The 17,219-nt window shown below is 40.6% G+C and overlaps 1 protein-coding gene across 1 annotated transcript; it reads right to left on the bottom strand.

Moving 5' to 3' along the window:
• Positions 1 to 12,962: 12,962 nt before the first annotated feature.
• On the bottom strand, positions 12,963 to 15,459 carry lbx1a (ladybird homeobox 1a). The gene is made up of 2 exons (XM_050070737.1): positions 14,775 to 15,459; positions 12,963 to 14,037 (listed from the first exon to the last, which is right to left on the bottom strand). Exons 1-2 carry the CDS (start codon positions 15,100 to 15,102, stop codon positions 13,505 to 13,507), a joined length of 861 nt encoding a protein of 286 aa, XP_049926694.1. The 5' UTR covers positions 15,103 to 15,459; the 3' UTR covers positions 12,963 to 13,504.
• Positions 15,460 to 17,219: the final 1,760 nt, after the last annotated feature.

Here is a 17,219-nt window from a genome sequence, read left to right as displayed (position 1 = left end):
GCCCTGTGAGGCAAATTGTGATTTGTGATATTGGGCTTTATAAATAAAATTGATTGAAAATTGATTACTGACCCATGGGTGCACTCTGGGCTGCTGTGGTGCTGACTGAGAAGAGATAATAAAAAAGAACATTGGTAAAGGAAGACAGATTTTGAAGAAAACCTTGAATAAATTATCCATCTGCTGAATACAATAACATTGTTAGAATTTCACATTCGGTACAGGTTACACACTGAACACCTCCTCAACAAAGATATGTGCAGAAATGTGTGACGAATTCTCTGATCATTTCTCAGGTTTGACTCAGTCATCAGGGGAAGAGTACAATGTGTGAGTCAATGAGGAAAAGTTAACTCTCTGTGTCAGGAACACAGGATACCCCAGGGGTCACTTTTAAGTCCATTGCTATTTAGCATGCAGTAGCTGACAGCCCATCAAGAGCACCAGTAATAGCCTGCTGGTTATTCTGAAGTAGGTGTCAGTGGTGGAAGAAGTATTCAGATATTTTATTTTAGTATTACCTCATGGTAAAATTATCATTCATTCATTCGTTCATTCATTCATTCATAGCCATTCATCCTATTCAGGGTCATGGAGGGGCTGGAGCCTGTCCCAGCTGACACTGGGCAGGAGGTGGGGTATACCCTGGACAGGTCCAACACATTCTCAATCCGACCTCGTCACATATCGACATTTGGTCATGGACTTTCCATGTCAACGTGTTGACATTCTGGGACACCATGTCAGCTTCAGCCTGTTACATGCATTGACTGTTTTCAAAATACCAAGGAAATATAAAGTTTGCACACAGTCTCTCTCAAAATAAACACATTATGTTGGTACAACACAACAAATTGACATTTTTTTCCTTCAACAACAAACGTGTGTGGTTAAATTTAGCCAACACATGCATGTGGTTGGGTTTAGGAAAAAAGAACAGGGTTTGGCTTCACATTCTTACCGGAAGTGAACAACGACATCCTGGGTGAAAATTGGTGGTTGTTTGACCCATCTACTCCTCCTGCTAGCCCTACTTACAGTAGACTTTAGCCTCCTTAACTTACATTGTTATCCCACCATGTTTACCCCTGACACCCCTGGGCAGCCATGTATCATGCTTTTTCAGTGTCTGATGCCAGAAGGCACTGACCAAGTGCCGGTATACGATGACTTCGCTTGAGACCAGGTTGACAGGTCACAAGACTATTTCTAGACTATCACTAGACTATAAAACTCTATGTGTCACATAGAGACATACAACCATTCTCACTCACATTCACACCTAGGGCCAATTTAGAGTTACCAAGTAATCTAACCTGCATGTCTTTGGACTGTGGGAGGAAGCCAGAGAACCCACAGAAAACCCATGCTGACATGGGGAGATCATGCAAACTCCACACAGAAGAGCACAGCATTAGCAGCAAAATATATTTATCAAAAGTAAAAGTACTCATTAGGCAGCAGACTCCTAAAAGTAGCTAGTAACTAAAGCTGTCAGATAAATGTAATGGAATGAAAAGTAAAATATTTGTCCCTGAGAGTGGAGTGGAAGTAGAATGCAGCATAAAATGGAAATACTTAAATAAAGTACAAATACAGTACTTGAGTAAAAGGAACTGTATGTTACTTTCCACCACCGCAGTGATGCTTAACTGGATGGCTGAGCTTTTTTTTAACTTTGGTATTATGAGTAGTTATGTAATCAAATCAGTTTAAATGACTCTATGTATAGGTGTGTACATACAATAATTTCAAGATTAATGAAGGTATACTATGCAGGATTTTCCTAAAACCAATGTATAGACTCATACAGAAGTAATGCCTCTCAATCATCAGTTATGAGCCATTTTCAGTGTGTGGCAATGTATTCATCTGCAGAGACTCTGCCCTCTGCCTAGATTTTTATTTTCTTCTTATTTTCTGTGTTGGAACGTTTATGTGTGTGTACCCTCACAGTGCTCAGGTGAGGTCAAGGCTCTATAAAAAGGTAGTGACCAGGTGCCAAACTGTAATCAGCATCAGCAGGCATTCAAGAGACACAGTACCAAAAAAACCCCAGAAAGAAACACCAATTAAGAGTGAATCTGGGGCTGGCTCTTATTTTCACTTTCACTGGTGCAACCTAGTCTCACTGCAAAGTCATACAATAGCAGCACTTGATCAGTGACACCAATTAAAAAAGCCATCCTTTCATGGCGGCATACACACGGCCAGTCACCATTATTGTTAAACAGCGTCAGGGGGAAATACGACAGGACAATAACGTAAGTTAAGGGGGTGGAAGTCCGATTAGGGCAGGTGGGACAGGTGGAGGACAGGTCCAACAACCACTGACTTTAACACGGGGGGGCCAGCCAAACCCTGTTTTTTTTCCTTAAACCCAAACCACGTGCACGTGTTGGCTAAATGTAACCATGTGCGTTTGTTGTAGAGGGAAAAAAACAATTCCCAGTGTTGCACCAATGTAGTTCATTTATTTTGAAAGAGACCATATGCAAACTATACATCTCCTGTAAAAACGGAAGTGTATTTAGAAAAGACACAATGCATACAACAGGCTGAAGTTGACACAGTGTCCCAGGGCATCAACAACCAACGCACCCAGGGTACCTTGCAGGTCATATGTTGGAAAGTCCATGACCAAATACTGATATGTGATGAGGTTGGAGTGAGAATGTGTTGAGTAGTGAGGTTTTTTTTCAAACAATTAACTGTCAATCTTGCATGGTATACCTTTAAACACTTGTATGTCGTTTTCAATTTATGCTTCAGCAAAAGGTTTTAGTTATCTCGATTGTAACCAAAGGATCCCCTGTGTTTTTTTTCACTCTGAGTTTATTTCTGTCAAGTTTAGTGAAGCGTAATCTACAAAGACAGCTGTTTAAATCACACAAACTTCGCACTGTATATGTGTTTTTAACTTAACCATATCGACACTGATTGATTAGCTCCTTGTCTGTCTGTGAGTGGAAGATTCCCCAAGGCTGGGAAATAAAATCAGTGAATCAATTAACAGAATGTTGTTACTTGGGTCCAGACCTTGAAATCTGCCCACTCCACTGAGTTTGAGTTGACTGATTTATCTGGCATTGTGACATGAAACAGCAGTTTCTCAGTTAAAATAAAAAATGACCAATGACAATGAATAAAGGGGGACTCGATTTGCCAATTAGTGCCACTGTTGGGACTAACACCGTTGTCAAGCTGTTATCAAGCGATGTCAAGCGATGCACTGGAACCGATAAGGATTAATAACAACAATGGCAAGCAATATAGAAAAGATAAAGGCTGCTATTGAGGCTGTTCTGAATCAGTATATAGATGGCAGGTCTTCTCAGTATCGCCTGGCATCGTAGTTTGTTTTATGTTGCTCCGCTCAACTCTTAAACTACGGCAAAACAGATGTGTTGGCATGGCTACGCATCGGTGTGGATTTAAAAGGACGTTAGATTCAGGCATAACTCTTTAGCAGTGATGTAAGGAAGTTATGATAGACCCCAGTGCACACTATTATGATTGGGATGCTATTGTGCATGTACTGTCTCAACACAAATAGAGACTTGACATTGGACAACATCAACATAGATATTACCCAGCAATCATCATTGCATATCTGACAAAAAAATGTGAGAAATTAATCATTTAATGAAATAAGCATATAATTTTGTTTTAGATAGATACTCACTATTTTAAAAAATAAAACAAAAAAAGGAAACCATGATGTAGATGGGTTTGGCTTTTTGAGGACATATAGCAAATGGATCAATTTTCAATTCAGTGACATTCTTCCTTTATCATTCCTCTTTGAACACTAGTATATTTCCAAGGTGGCAATCTGAATCACTTAGGGAGTGACCACACTGAGATGAAATGCTAGAAACGCGACGCCAGTAAAACCATTGTTTTCCTATGATACGACGCGTCTGACCGGCGTTCAAGGGCATTTTTCCAGCGTCTTTTTAGACCTGCATTTTTGTAGATGCTTCTTTTTAGACACGCGTAGACGCTGAAAAGTTAAAATATTGGCGCTTCCAGCGTTTCAAGTGTCTTTGAAGCGTCCGCGTCTCTAGCGTCTCATTTCTGTGTGATCACCCCCTTACAAGGGCCTGCTTTCTCCATGAGTCCCTTCACCCCAGGGGTCCCAATGCAATCGCATTGCCTGCACTGTCTATATGTATGCCCCTGGTCTCAAGTGATTGGTTAGGGAAAATCTAATCCCCCTACCCATGAAAATTGGTCAGACTGAAATGGTAATAAAGTATAACTAGTTGACAATTCTGTCTATCAACAGGTGAGAGAGACTGTTGATTTCTTCCCATGGAGCTGATATCAAAACTATTTTGGTTTACGCTGTCAGTCAGAAATGTGCTGCTGAAGGCAGTCCGCTGTCCTCTCAGCTCAACAGGAGCTGCTGGTCAAAGTCGATGTGGACGGTGGTGTTAGTGTCACTACCCAATCACATTACGTGACACAATATGATGGTGTCCATGACATTACAAAATTCAGTCCCTTCACCTAAAATGAGAGTGTCGAGCGTCACTTTTTTGTTTTGAAAATAGGTCTTTTCTGTCAAGTGACATTCATCAAGAGTGTGGAGCACCCAACCATCAATCAGACTTATTGTTGTAGCTTATGCTCAGTTTCACTGAATCTGTGTGTGTACATACAAGATAATAGAACTACAAACACAGGTAAATTAACATTTCATTTGTTCTAACAAAGAAAGCCTTCAGCAGGGTCATCCAACTTTATTATAAGACAACCATTAAGACTAATGAACGACAAAAGTTTTTATGGTGCGTTTCCTTTATTATTTTTCAGACCTACAGTTTACACAGACCCATGTTTTTTTTGTAGGCTACTACTTACCATTGTGGCCAGGATCTGACGCTTTATTTCTGCCATCACTGTAACATGAAAAAAACACTTTGCTGCCTAATGATGCCATCCCATTAATAATATGATGATGACAGATGAGCTGGACTAAGAGTCCTGATTCCTCAGTCCCTCTGTAAGCTGAGGAACAGCTGCTGTGGATGACTGAGTGGCTGTTCCACAGATAAACAATGACAGGCATGTATCTGTACTGTGCTACGCTGACAAAACACACACACACACACACACACACACACACTGGACAGCTCATCTTCTGTTGGTCAGTAACATTCAATGTGACATGAGACAATGACAATGAGACAACTCTTGTGTTCTGAAGAAGGATAAAGAAGGTGATCCGATCTGTGATTGTCTCAAGGCAACCAAAAACAGAAACACTGTGGGCTAATTCAGTTTGAAACATTCAGCAAACAATACAATGGCTGTTGTTGGGAGAAAACCTATCTCCAAATTACCAACTTTTTCAGGAACAAAGAAAAGCAGCTTTTATTTATTTGTTTTCACTATGTTTTGAAGTATTATATGAACTCATGGTTTGAACTCACAGAGGAGCATGTTATTCTTTAAACATGATAACCTTACCTGTGTGCTTTGGTTAGAGGATCTTGTCTTCATTGGTTTGACAGGAAGTGTTCTTTATCAAAGGGGTGGACTATAACCTAGCTCATTATCATATATTCACATTAGAACATTTAACTTTGTGTTAAACTGCTGTTTGATGTTTCTTATATATAAAATAAAAGCAATGAGGTCAATGGCATCAAATCATCAAATCAGTAACAGTAACAAAAGATATGTAAAAATCTGATACATAATAGAGCGCATTAGTTCCTTAAGTTTAAATCATTTAAAGACATAAGGGTTTTGAGTTTGAGCTTAGCATGCAGCCAGGTCAGCCCAGGGCCAGGGACCATAGTAAACTGCCCAAAAGATGAAGGGAACATTTAATGGTCACAGTATAACACCAAGTCAGTTAAACTTCAGGGATATCAATCTGTCCATTTAGGAAGAATAAGTGTCTATGAATCAATTTCACCTGCTTTGGTGCAAATGAAAGTGTCTACAGGTGCAATGGAGAGGCAAAAGCTAGACAACCCCAACAAATGAATGGTTGTGCATGTGGTTGCCACAGACGGTTGCTCTCTCCTTATCCTTCCTGACTGATTCCTCTCTAGTTTTGTGTTCTGCTAGTGTCCCTGTCACTACTGGTCGCATGAGGTGGTACCTGCAGCCCAATCAGGCTGCACAGGTAGTCCAGCTCCTCCAGGATGGCGCATCCATACGTGTTGTACAAAGGTTTGCTGTGTCTCAGCACAGTCTCAAGAGCATGGGGGAGATACCAGGAGACCGGCCGTTACAGAAGGAGAGCTGTAGAAGGGCATCAACCCAGCAGCAGGACCGGTATCTGCTCCTTTGTGCAAGGAGGAACAGGAGGAACACTGCCAGAGCCCTACAAAATGACCTCCAGCAGGCTACTGGTGTGCATGTTTCTGACCAAACTGTAAGAAACAGACTCCATGAGGGTGGCATGAGGGCCTGACATCCTCTAGTGGGACCTGTGATCACAGCCCAGCACCATGTAGCTCAACCAGAGAAGAAGAGCTTGCCAGAGAACACCAGAATTGGCAGGTCCCTCACTGGTGCCCTGTTCTCTTCACAGATGAGAGTAGGTTCACACTGAGCACATGTGACAGGTGTGAAAGAGTCTGGAGATGCCATGGTGAATGTTATGCTGCCTGTAACATCATCCAACATAACCGGTTTTGTGGTGGGTCAGTATTGGTCTGGGGAGGCATATCCTTGGAGGGTGGCACAGACCTCCATGTCATAGTCAATGATACCAACTGATGTTGGGTACTGGGATAAAATCCTAAGAGCGATTGGATGGTAAATGGTAAATGGACCTGCACCTTTCTAGTCATCTGACCACTCAAAGCGCTTTTAACACTACGAGTCACATTCACCCATTCACACACACATTCATACACTGGTGGCCGAGGCTACCGTACATGGTGTCACCTGCTACTCAATTTTTAACATGCTCACACACCGATGGAAGCATCATCGGGAGCAATCTGGGATTCAGTATCCATCCTACCATGCCATATAAGGTACAGTGATGGGTCCTGAAGCTAGATTTAGTAATATAACTCAGGGCTAACTGATACAGGGGGTCAAGCTTGGACAAGGCGGACACTAAGGCAAACCTGTAAATAGTATCGCCAAATCACCAAATCAATCTGAGCCAGAAATAGGCGGCTAACAACCAATCATTTTCTCAATACCATGGAAAAACAAGACTTTAGCTTGCACAGAAAGCCCAGTGTGAATTTCAGTTTTTTGCAAGATAGTCAATATGATAGCTGAGAAAACTGAGACTTGGCAGTTTGTAAAACAGCAAGTAAGTACATAACGGGTACAGTGACAATATGCTTAGCTCATAGCTCAGGAGAGAATTCAAGAAACCACCTAACAGTAAAAACTACGATGAATAGTCTTAAGAGACCTTTTTCAACCAAAAATATGAGTTTTTTGATTTTTCATGAATGGTTAATTCATTTAAAACACATTACATATATATTTTTGTATTATCTTAGCATTTCTGTTTCCATTTCACAAATTTTCTTTCTGGCGACACCCAAATCCTGTATGTTCTTTTAAAAAAATCTTGATTAAAAGCTCGGAATATTTCCTGTGATATTTTGACATATAAAAGTAAACTAACATCTCATGTTTACTTTAAACACATTTTAATACAAATTGTGTACTTTAACAATATAATTAATAGATTAAAATATGCCTTATGCTCCCTCCTTACCTCACAGTCGACCTTGCTGATAAAAAAGAGGGCATGGCTCTACTGCAGCCCACTTTAGATGATGTGTGACTGTGACTTATAGACTTTCAATTAAAATACATTTGTGCATTTGGGTGGAGTCAGATGACAGTTAATCTGAATGGAATGACCCATATTGTCAGTGTCCTGTGCTGTTCCGCTGATAAATCCAAGTTCTTTTACTTTGTTTTATAGATGTAGTGGATAGTTTTCTTCTACATTTTCTTTATTTACACTGTGGTTTGCAAACAGTGACACTGCTTCATTGGAAACATAAGGTATGCCTTCAATCTGTACAAGTAGAAAAGAAACAAATGACAATGACACCCATGTAAGTTTAATTCCGTGCACCCCAGGAGAGCATAATTGAACAATGTGCATGAAACTTCTGATATCAGCTAGCTTGCACCTGATTTTACAAAATGTCAAATAGCCCAATATATAACATTTGTGTTATAGCAATATATATCTTACATTGATAGGTCTGATGAAGACTGGAAAATGTATTAAAATCACTTAGTGCATCCTCAAAAAAGTAATTGCTGACACATTCTTAGAATTTGGCGTTCTTACAACCACGCTAACCTAAACTCTGTTTTCCCTCTTCACATCTGCCAAAGCATTCATTTCCATTTATCAATACACTTGGATTTACACACCGGTGTCCCCCACAAGACCATACTGTACATACACAGGCCTGATCAAAACACGCACGCACGCACGCACGCACGCACACACGCACACACACACACACACACACACACACACACACACACACATTCATGTACACACACACTAGCTCCCTGCCTGCCCTCTGTAAATCCCAGGCTGCTCTGACAGGCCACATTAAGAAGAGCCTGCTCAGCATGAACACATCATAAAAGTGGACATGCAATTTCTGTTTTCACCAAATAGCCAGCCGAGCTCGTTCTGCATCTCTGATTTTAATACACTCGACAAGCAGCTTAGCAGCCAGGGAGAAAGAGAGCTCAGGCCCCAGGGAGGGAGGGCAAGCGACTGAGTGTATGTGTGGAAAAAGAGAGAGAATGACTTATGCCTTCCAGCACTGCTAAATCCATTTCTCCATCTGAATTATCAACTAGAATTTGATTAATATGCAAATTCAGAGGGAGGGGGGGAGGGAGAACGTCTGGGATAATTCTCTTTGTGGATAGTAATTAATCACCGGTTAAAGTAAATTAATACATATATCAATTTTGTCAGGGACACGCTTAGTTCAATAGCCCGTAAAATTGAAGTTTGAAGTGTTAAGGGGCTCTACAGGAACGTTATAACTAAAACTTTCAAATCTGCCCTATTTAGTGATCAATCAAGCTGTGCCCTGCGGCAGAGGCAGCTCATTTCTTCAGCTCCGTACTGACACACACAGAAACACAGAGCACAGGCGCTTGCTTAACACACTCCTCAGTCAGAGCTGCAGCAGAGTCCCACGCTCAGACTGTAGCTCACACTGCACAGCTAACAGCAATGCTTAGCATGGAACGGGACAGCACTGCACTGCACCTGACAGGACAATACAGGACAGGGCAGGACAACACTGTACTGCACTACACTGCACTGCACTGCACAGCACTGCACTGCACTGCACTGCACTGCACTGCACTGCACAGCCTAGCTCAGCACAGCAATGCATAGGACAGGACAGCACTACACTGCACTGTAGATCATAGCATTACAGGATGGCATAGCATAGCACTGCAAAGAGCAGCACTGCACAGGACAGGTTTTTTTCTGACTGAAGAAGGCTGCTGCTGCTGCTGATGTTGATTAGAGTAAAAATGACTGGACTGCCTGTGCTCATTTGACAGCTATGGAAATAACTGCTCAAACTATGGAGTATTATAATAACATTACTGTGTGATATCATTATTATTACTATTGTAATAACCAATAATGCCCAACAATATAGCAATATGTTGTTATTCTTGTTAATAATAAACAGTATTTCACATTAAAAATAATCCAACATTATTCTTGTTGTTGTTCTTCTTCCTCTTCTTCTTATTATCATTGTTGTCATTGTTGTTATTATTAATGTATAATCTAATTTTTTTCCTAATACCTCTGCTAATCTAAATCCATATGAAGCAGTAATTGTGCCATTTTGAAATTGAATGCTGCTTTTATTTTTGTTGTTATTCACCAGTTGCTTAAATTACAGGATGCTGATATTAATCACAAAAACATCCTCCAAGAAATACTGTTGGTCTTTTGTGTGTGTATAAAACAAGACTGGCACTGAATCTGAAAATTGATTTTGATGATACAGTTATTTTGGTTTTAGTGATGTCTTGATGCAGCAGTGTTTTACATTATTATTATTATTATTATTATTATTATTATTATTATTATAAATAATATGCTAATAAATAATATCATTATAAAACAGTGATGATGTTGGATGATAATTTAAATAACAATAAGTGACAAGCTAAAATGTACAAAGTATAAAAAAATAATAAATAAAAATGCTACATTATTATTATCATTATCAGTATTATTATTAATAATAATAATAATAATACTGTTAAAGCTGCAAGCTTGAAATGCACTTGGCGTAATGATGCTGAATATTCCGCTTGAAGATAAATATATTTGTCACTGTGTTGGCAGGCCCCAGATGGTGGCAGCCAGTTGTTTAGAGGTCCAGCAGGAAGAAAGGGAGGGGGAGGTGTCAGGTCCAGTTGTTTAAGCAGGGGGCCATGCATCAAACTTCAATTTTCCGGCCGATTGAATAAATGATTCTCTCTCTCTCTCTCTCTCTCTCTCTCTCTCTCTCTCTCTCTCTCTCTCTCTCTCTCTCTNGGCAGCCAGTTGTTTAGAGGTCCAGCAGGAAGAAAGGGAGGGGGAGGTGTCAGGTCCAGTTGTTTAAGCAGGGGGCCATGCATCAAACTTCAATTTTCCGGCCGATTGAATAAATGATTCTCTCTCTCTCTCTCTCTCTCTCTCTCTCTCTCTCTCTCTCTCTCTCTCCCTCTCTCTCTCTCTCTCTCTCTCTCTGTGTGTGTGTTGCAGTGATTGGCCCACATCTCCCCTCCAAAGGAGCACACGTTTTCCAGAGCAGCTAAAACACTCATAGAATGTCCCTACTGTACACACAGACACAAAGTCTACTGTGTGGTAGATTAAATGACGTAACAAAGCTATAATTTTCAACATACTAATGGCAGAACCATTACTATGGGGAAACAGGTAGCTATTTTCATCTTCTTTATTTATTAATTATGAATTTGTGAACAGAAAAGCACCTCCTTCTCCACTGTGACATTTCCTCAGTCAGAGACTTCCATTTTGGAGAAATAGCTAAGAAAATCCCAAACTTCCTCACATAAACCAGACAAGAGAAACTGCCAGTCCTCCTGGGTGCAGGGACAACAACTCCTTTGCCAGCTAGATATGTATGTGCCTGCCACAGCCTTAGGGATTAACAACTAATATCATATCTCCAAAATTAGGGGGTTGTAGATATTAAGTAATGTTATGAATTGTATTAAAAGTGGAGTTTACTACATTGTACAGCGATCAAAAATGGAATGCAGCACTATAATATAAAACACATGTATATTTAATATGTATATGCAATAAATGAATGTTTATAATATGGAATTTTATTTTTCTATTTACTTTTTTGTCAACTGCTTTGGCAATAACATATTTTTGTTAATGCTAATAAAGCCATGTGAAGTGGATTAATGAGCAATACAATTCATAAAGTTTCTCAACTAAGACTGTATTTTAAAACACAAGCTAACTGTATCTGTTTGAAAGGTTCTAAGTGGATCATTATTATCGTTTATATTATCATCTGTTTAGATTATTTCTATAAAAAGTAGGAGGAAAAGGACATCATTCCAAAATATTTTTGTTTTATAAGAAGTACGCTAATATAACTGAGCAGTGATGAAGACGGTGACATGTAGTTAAAATCTCCAGAGAAAGGGAAACTTTAAAAAAAAAAAACAAATATATCTACAATAATTCAAATATATTTTACCAATATATTTTTAATGGGAAAAAAGGAAATAATTAAGAAAACTGTACGAAAATCAATAAAGAAATTCGTAGCATTCCTCAAGTTGTAGTATCGCTTTATTAGGGTTTTGAAAAAAATGTTTCAATGAGTATTTAGTTACACACACACACACACACACACACACACACACACACACACACACAGACATATACATATATATATACATATGTGTGTGTGTGTAACTACAATACAAATTCGTACATATATATATGTATATATATATATATATATATATATACATTTATATATATATGCGAAGTTCTGTAGCTCCAACTGATGTAGCAGAGAGCAGATGAAGTGTGTGATGTGATTGAGAGCTCTGTTATCTTCAAGTCAATTATTTCAATGCTCCGACCAGCCCACTGAGCTACATTCACATTCATAGCCGTGTTTTAACACAGCGGTCCCGCAGACCAGCGAGTGTGTCTGCTTTATGTGCGACAAAAAGGGGGCTGCATTGTTGAAAAGACGGGTTGAGTCAATCCATCAAAGTGACGCGTAATTGAGAGGAGAATCCTTAAACCATATGGCCTCTCAAAAACTCTCCTCTGGCCGCCTTTGTGCGCTGAGACCCGCCGGCCCATGCAGCACGGAGAAACCCTTGTCTCCGTATTGCGCGCTGCTGGAGAGCGGTCCCNCACAGACGCACTCTTCAGGGCCTCTCCGCTCCAGATTGTGTTTCTCACAGAGGAAAAATGAAAATACACGCAGAAGGTCAGGAGGTATGTTGCTGTTGTAAATGCATTTGACAAACGACGCTGTTTCTGCGCCACAAACCTCCAAAACGAAAGCTCTGACACGGAGAGAAGAGTAAAAAAAAAAAAAAAAATACGAGAGCAAAATAATTCCATNACACACAAACACACAGACGCACTCTTCAGGGCCTCTCCGCTCCAGATTGTGTTTCTCACAGAGGAAAAATGAAAATACACGCAGAAGGTCAGGAGGTATGTTGCTGTTGTAAATGCATTTGACAAACGACGCTGTTTCTGCGCCACAAACCTCCAAAACGAAAGCTCTGACACGGAGAGAAGAGTAAAAAAAAAAAAAAAAATACGAGAGCAAAATAATTCCATAATTATAGGCCTACTTGATATAAATGTATTCCATAGACATAATTTAGGCTATAAAAATCTGCAAAAGGCTGAATATTTGAAAGGTTTTTTATTTTACATCATCATTATAGTTTACATTACAATTTGTACAGTTGTATGCGTTCTGTACATTCTAAAGGCACTTAAATGTTGTAGAAAGCATTATAAATATATTAAACTGTGATTTATAACAAGCTGTTGGCAACACATTTCTCTGTGATTATCATTTCAGAACAATTAATATATAAAAAAGCTGAAAACAGTCGGCTTAAGCTTATAAAAATGATTTGTAGCCTTTTCAACCATTTCAAAATCAACTCAAATGAAACATGCGGTGAAATATTTCAGTGATTGTAACCATAATAAGCACCTGCATGTTTGCTGCCTTGCCTTTTCCCCCTGAATGTCTCTCTGTAACCTGTCACGCGTTTACTGAGTGCGTGCCCGTTCCACGGCAGGATGCAGTGGGCCTATGGCTTCTCTCAAATCAAGCCGCTCAGACTGTTGTTTCTGGATAGTTTGCTGCATGTTCGTGGGCAAAGGATGAAATCCTTGTTTAGCCAGAGTTTCTGTCTGCAAACATCGCGTTATTTGGCACTTTACACGGTGACCACTGACATAACTTTAGTCATCCACGTCTATTTCCTCATCTTCATCCTCCGAGCAACACTTGCTGCTCAAACGGTCTGTGTACCACGACGATGCGGGGGAAGGAGGCGACATGTGCGCTCTGCTGGAGTCGAAACTCTCTGTGGTGTCCTGGTGGGACCTGGAGGAGACTGGGTCGGGTTCGGTGTGTCCTGGCGCGGAAACAGTCCCGCCGCCCATCCCTCCGGCCGCGCACTTCTCTAGCTCGGCCAGCTTGGAGAGCTTCTCATAGGCCACAGCGCCAGCGACCTTGGCGGACTCCACGTCCGCTTTCATCTCCTCCAAGTCCCGCTTGAGCTTGGCCCGCCGGTTCTGAAACCAGGTAATGACCTGCGCGTTGGTCAGACCGAGCTGCTGGGCGATCTGGTCCCGATCCGCCGGGCTCAGGTACTTCTGATAGAGGAAGCGCTTCTCCAGCTCGTAGATCTGGTGGTTGGTAAACGCCGTGCGGGACTTCCGCCGCTTCTTAGGGGTGTTCCTCTGGCCGAAGAGCGTCAGACCGTCTCGGCCTAAGAGAAAGGGACGCATTCGATCATATAGGGTGGACTAACACGTTCAAAAAACGTGAGCCAACAAAAACTTCAAAACTGCTCCACTATAAATCTGCGCCAGTAGAATAACTGATGAACGACTGATTATTTTTTGCCAAGTCAGTATGAAGAATTAACAGATTAAATTCAGATAAAACTTATCCACTTTCCCCGCTTTATAATTGTTATTTATTAAAATAGTTAAAACTCAAAGGCAATTACTTATTGCATACTGCAACATTAGATATTAGATTGTATGTGCATTAAACAATGACATTGAATTAAAAAAAAAAAGATTTAGATTAACCTATACGATTATTTACCTTTGCCTGAAAATAAATACACGGGGCTTTATTTTAATTTAAATTTTTTTTTCTAATGCAATAATGTTTCACATGAGTTTAGCATTTCACTTGCTTATATCGAATAAACGCAATTAGATCCAAAGTTACTGCATAAAGCAAGTTGCAACTTAAGTTGCAATTACATGTATATATATTAGAACAATTTGGCAACTTGCTTTGTTTATATATATATATATATATATATATGTATGTACGCACGCGCCCATGTGTTTCTGCCTAAAGTGGGCTTCAGTTTTTCCTCTTCATTTAAACTTTAAACCACTTTTTAGAAAATGAAATATGCCTACTGCTACAGTAATGCCAGTACAAATGGTGAGCGTGCTAATAATTTCCATAAAAACAAGCTTTTACCCTCGGCAGCCTGCAGGACGCTGACCTCCAGGCCCTTGAAGGTTTTGCTGGCCAGCTCCTCCAGCGCGCAGAGCGGGGAGGTTTGACTGAGCAGAGCCCGGCCGGACAGGCTGTGACCCGCCGAGGTCAGCTTCTCTCCGGGAGATATGTGGTGCGCCGCTCCGCTCAGGGAGTAGCTCCTTCTCACAGACGGCTTGTTGAGGATGTCCTCGATGCTGAAAGGCGTCAGCGGCTTGTTGGAGTTGGCCGGCGGCGGCAGCTGATCCAGCGGACTGCGCCTCCGCTCCTCCAGCACCGCTGGGCATTTGGAGTCGTCCTTAGAGGTCATGGCGGCTCAGCGGGTCACACCTGACTGTGGTAATTTAAAGACGAGCGATTCAAAGCGGGGACGGGCAGACAGGCTGAGGTAAAGTGGAGCAGAGGGAGAACAGGACAGTAAAGATAAATCCGCAGCTCGGATCACAGGTGTTTCTCCAGCCGCATGTTGGCCGCCGAGCAGCACGCTGCAGGGACACTTCTGACTTCCAGTCCCTCCACGTCTCCGAGCCACTTTTCCAGGGTGACGCACAACGAGGCACGAGCCGAACCCATCCGGTGGACGATGATGCACCAAAAGCAGCGGCGAGTGACCACCAGTAACAAGTTATTACTGACTGGAAGGCAATCAGGTATTTCTCTCTCTCTCTCTCTCTCTCTCTCTCTCTCTCTCTCTCTCTCTCTCTCTCGCTGCAGCCGGATACCGGAGAGCGGTAATTAGAGGGTACGGCGGAGAGGAGGAGTCCAATTAGAAAGTAGAGCAGGCCCACTTAACACTTTCTCTCTAAAATTAGATAATTTGTCACAAAAACAAGCAAATGTTTCTCTCCACATGATATTATCCTCATTTGCGTACACGGCATAATTGGCACCGCGTGTGTGATCACCGGGCGAGCTCGTGCCAATTTGGATAAATTCGCTCTGCGTCAATCTTCAGGCCAATTACACTCGGAAACACAAAAGATCAACTCCCATCACGCAGCTCATCGACAAAATAAATACATAAATAATAGGCATAATAATAATAATAATAATAATAATAATAATAATAATAATGATAAAATGACTGCAAGTGGAAAATGGGAGAGCGCACTGTGTGGAGAGAGAGAGCATATCCTCATGATAACACTGGAGGACACTGCAGGCAGAGTGACAGAGGAGGGCATCACCCAGGCCTAAGCACACCTCCACTCCCTCTCCCTCCAAAAAGCCCTGTGCAATAATTCAGTAGCAAAGAGCGTGGGCTCCCCGGAGCGCAGCTCCGCACAGACTCTGCACGGAGGACCAGCTGCTGATCATCAGGACACAAATATAAGGACACATTTTATTTGAGCTTTCTAAGAAAAATACCAGCAACATATTTAACGGTTTCTTCCTTTTAACTTTAATCCGTCCAATTTTACAGGCAGTAAATAAGCACTATAATACAAACTTCTTTTTTTTTAATTCTATAAATGCTAAAAATTAATTTGCCTATGAAGCAATATATGAAATAAACTCATTCTCTATAAACCATCCCATATATTGACTTTCTACTCTGTAAGCATGTCCAGGGGCATTTCTTTGTTGTGACGACACTGGGGGCTCCACGGGGTCCAGGGGGATCCTACCCTGGGATTTTTTTTCTTCTTTTTTGTTTTTGTTTGATGAACAAGCGCTGTGATGCTTCTAATACATTATTCACTTATTCACTCAAAATTACAAATTATTCAGACCGCTGCTGCCACGGTTTTAACAAAAAATAAAAAGAGAGACCATATAACTTTGGTTTTACGTAACCTACACTGGCTCCCAAAATCTTTTAAAATTGATTTTAAAGTCTTTCTATTGGTTTTTAAGGCTCTTAATGGCTTTGCCCCCTCTTATATCATAGACTCTCTATCACCTAGTGCCCCTCCACAAACCCTGACATCCCCCACAGCTGCTCTTTTAACTGTTCCTAATGTCACTACAAAAACCTTTGGTTGGCTTCTTTAAGCAACTATGCCCCAAAAATATGAAACAACCTGCCTTTATATATTAGACCTGCTGGCTCAGTGAACACTTTTAAATGCTGACTCACAACATATCTTTTCAATGTAGCCTATAACTAGCAGCTAGTTGTTTTCATATGTTTAATGTTTATTTGTTTTTGATTTTTTTTATTAATTAATTAATTTATTCATTCATTTATCCTTTTAATAAAATAAAAATTAAAAAAGTTGAATGTGTGTATTTAGGTTAAAAGTGGTTAAATGTATTATTCAAGTACGTATGTATGTAAGTATGAACAGAATGACAGATTATTGGATCCAGGTTTAAAAAAAAAAAAAAAAAAAGAGAATTATTAGGCCTATTCTTATTTTTGAAACATATAGCCTATATGTAGCCTATATATATTAATATCAGGGGGTATTTATAAAAGATTGC

Source organism: Epinephelus moara, chromosome 19, assembly GCF_006386435.1.
Source record: "Epinephelus moara isolate mb chromosome 19, YSFRI_EMoa_1.0, whole genome shotgun sequence".
Taxonomy (NCBI): domain Eukaryota; kingdom Metazoa; phylum Chordata; class Actinopteri; order Perciformes; family Serranidae; genus Epinephelus; species Epinephelus moara.
The sequence above is the reverse complement of the archived record's forward strand: the minus strand, read 5'-3'. Positions and strand labels throughout refer to the sequence as shown.

Coding starts and splice junctions, on each gene's coding strand:
- lbx1a (XM_050070737.1), bottom strand. CDS start 15,102: ATGACCTCTAAGGACGACTCCAAATGCCCAGCGGTGCTGGAGGAGCGG. Junction 14,038..14,774: donor CGTCCTGCAGGCTGCCGAGG/GTAAAAGCTTGT, acceptor CCTTTCTCTTAG/GCCGAGACGGTCTGACGCTC.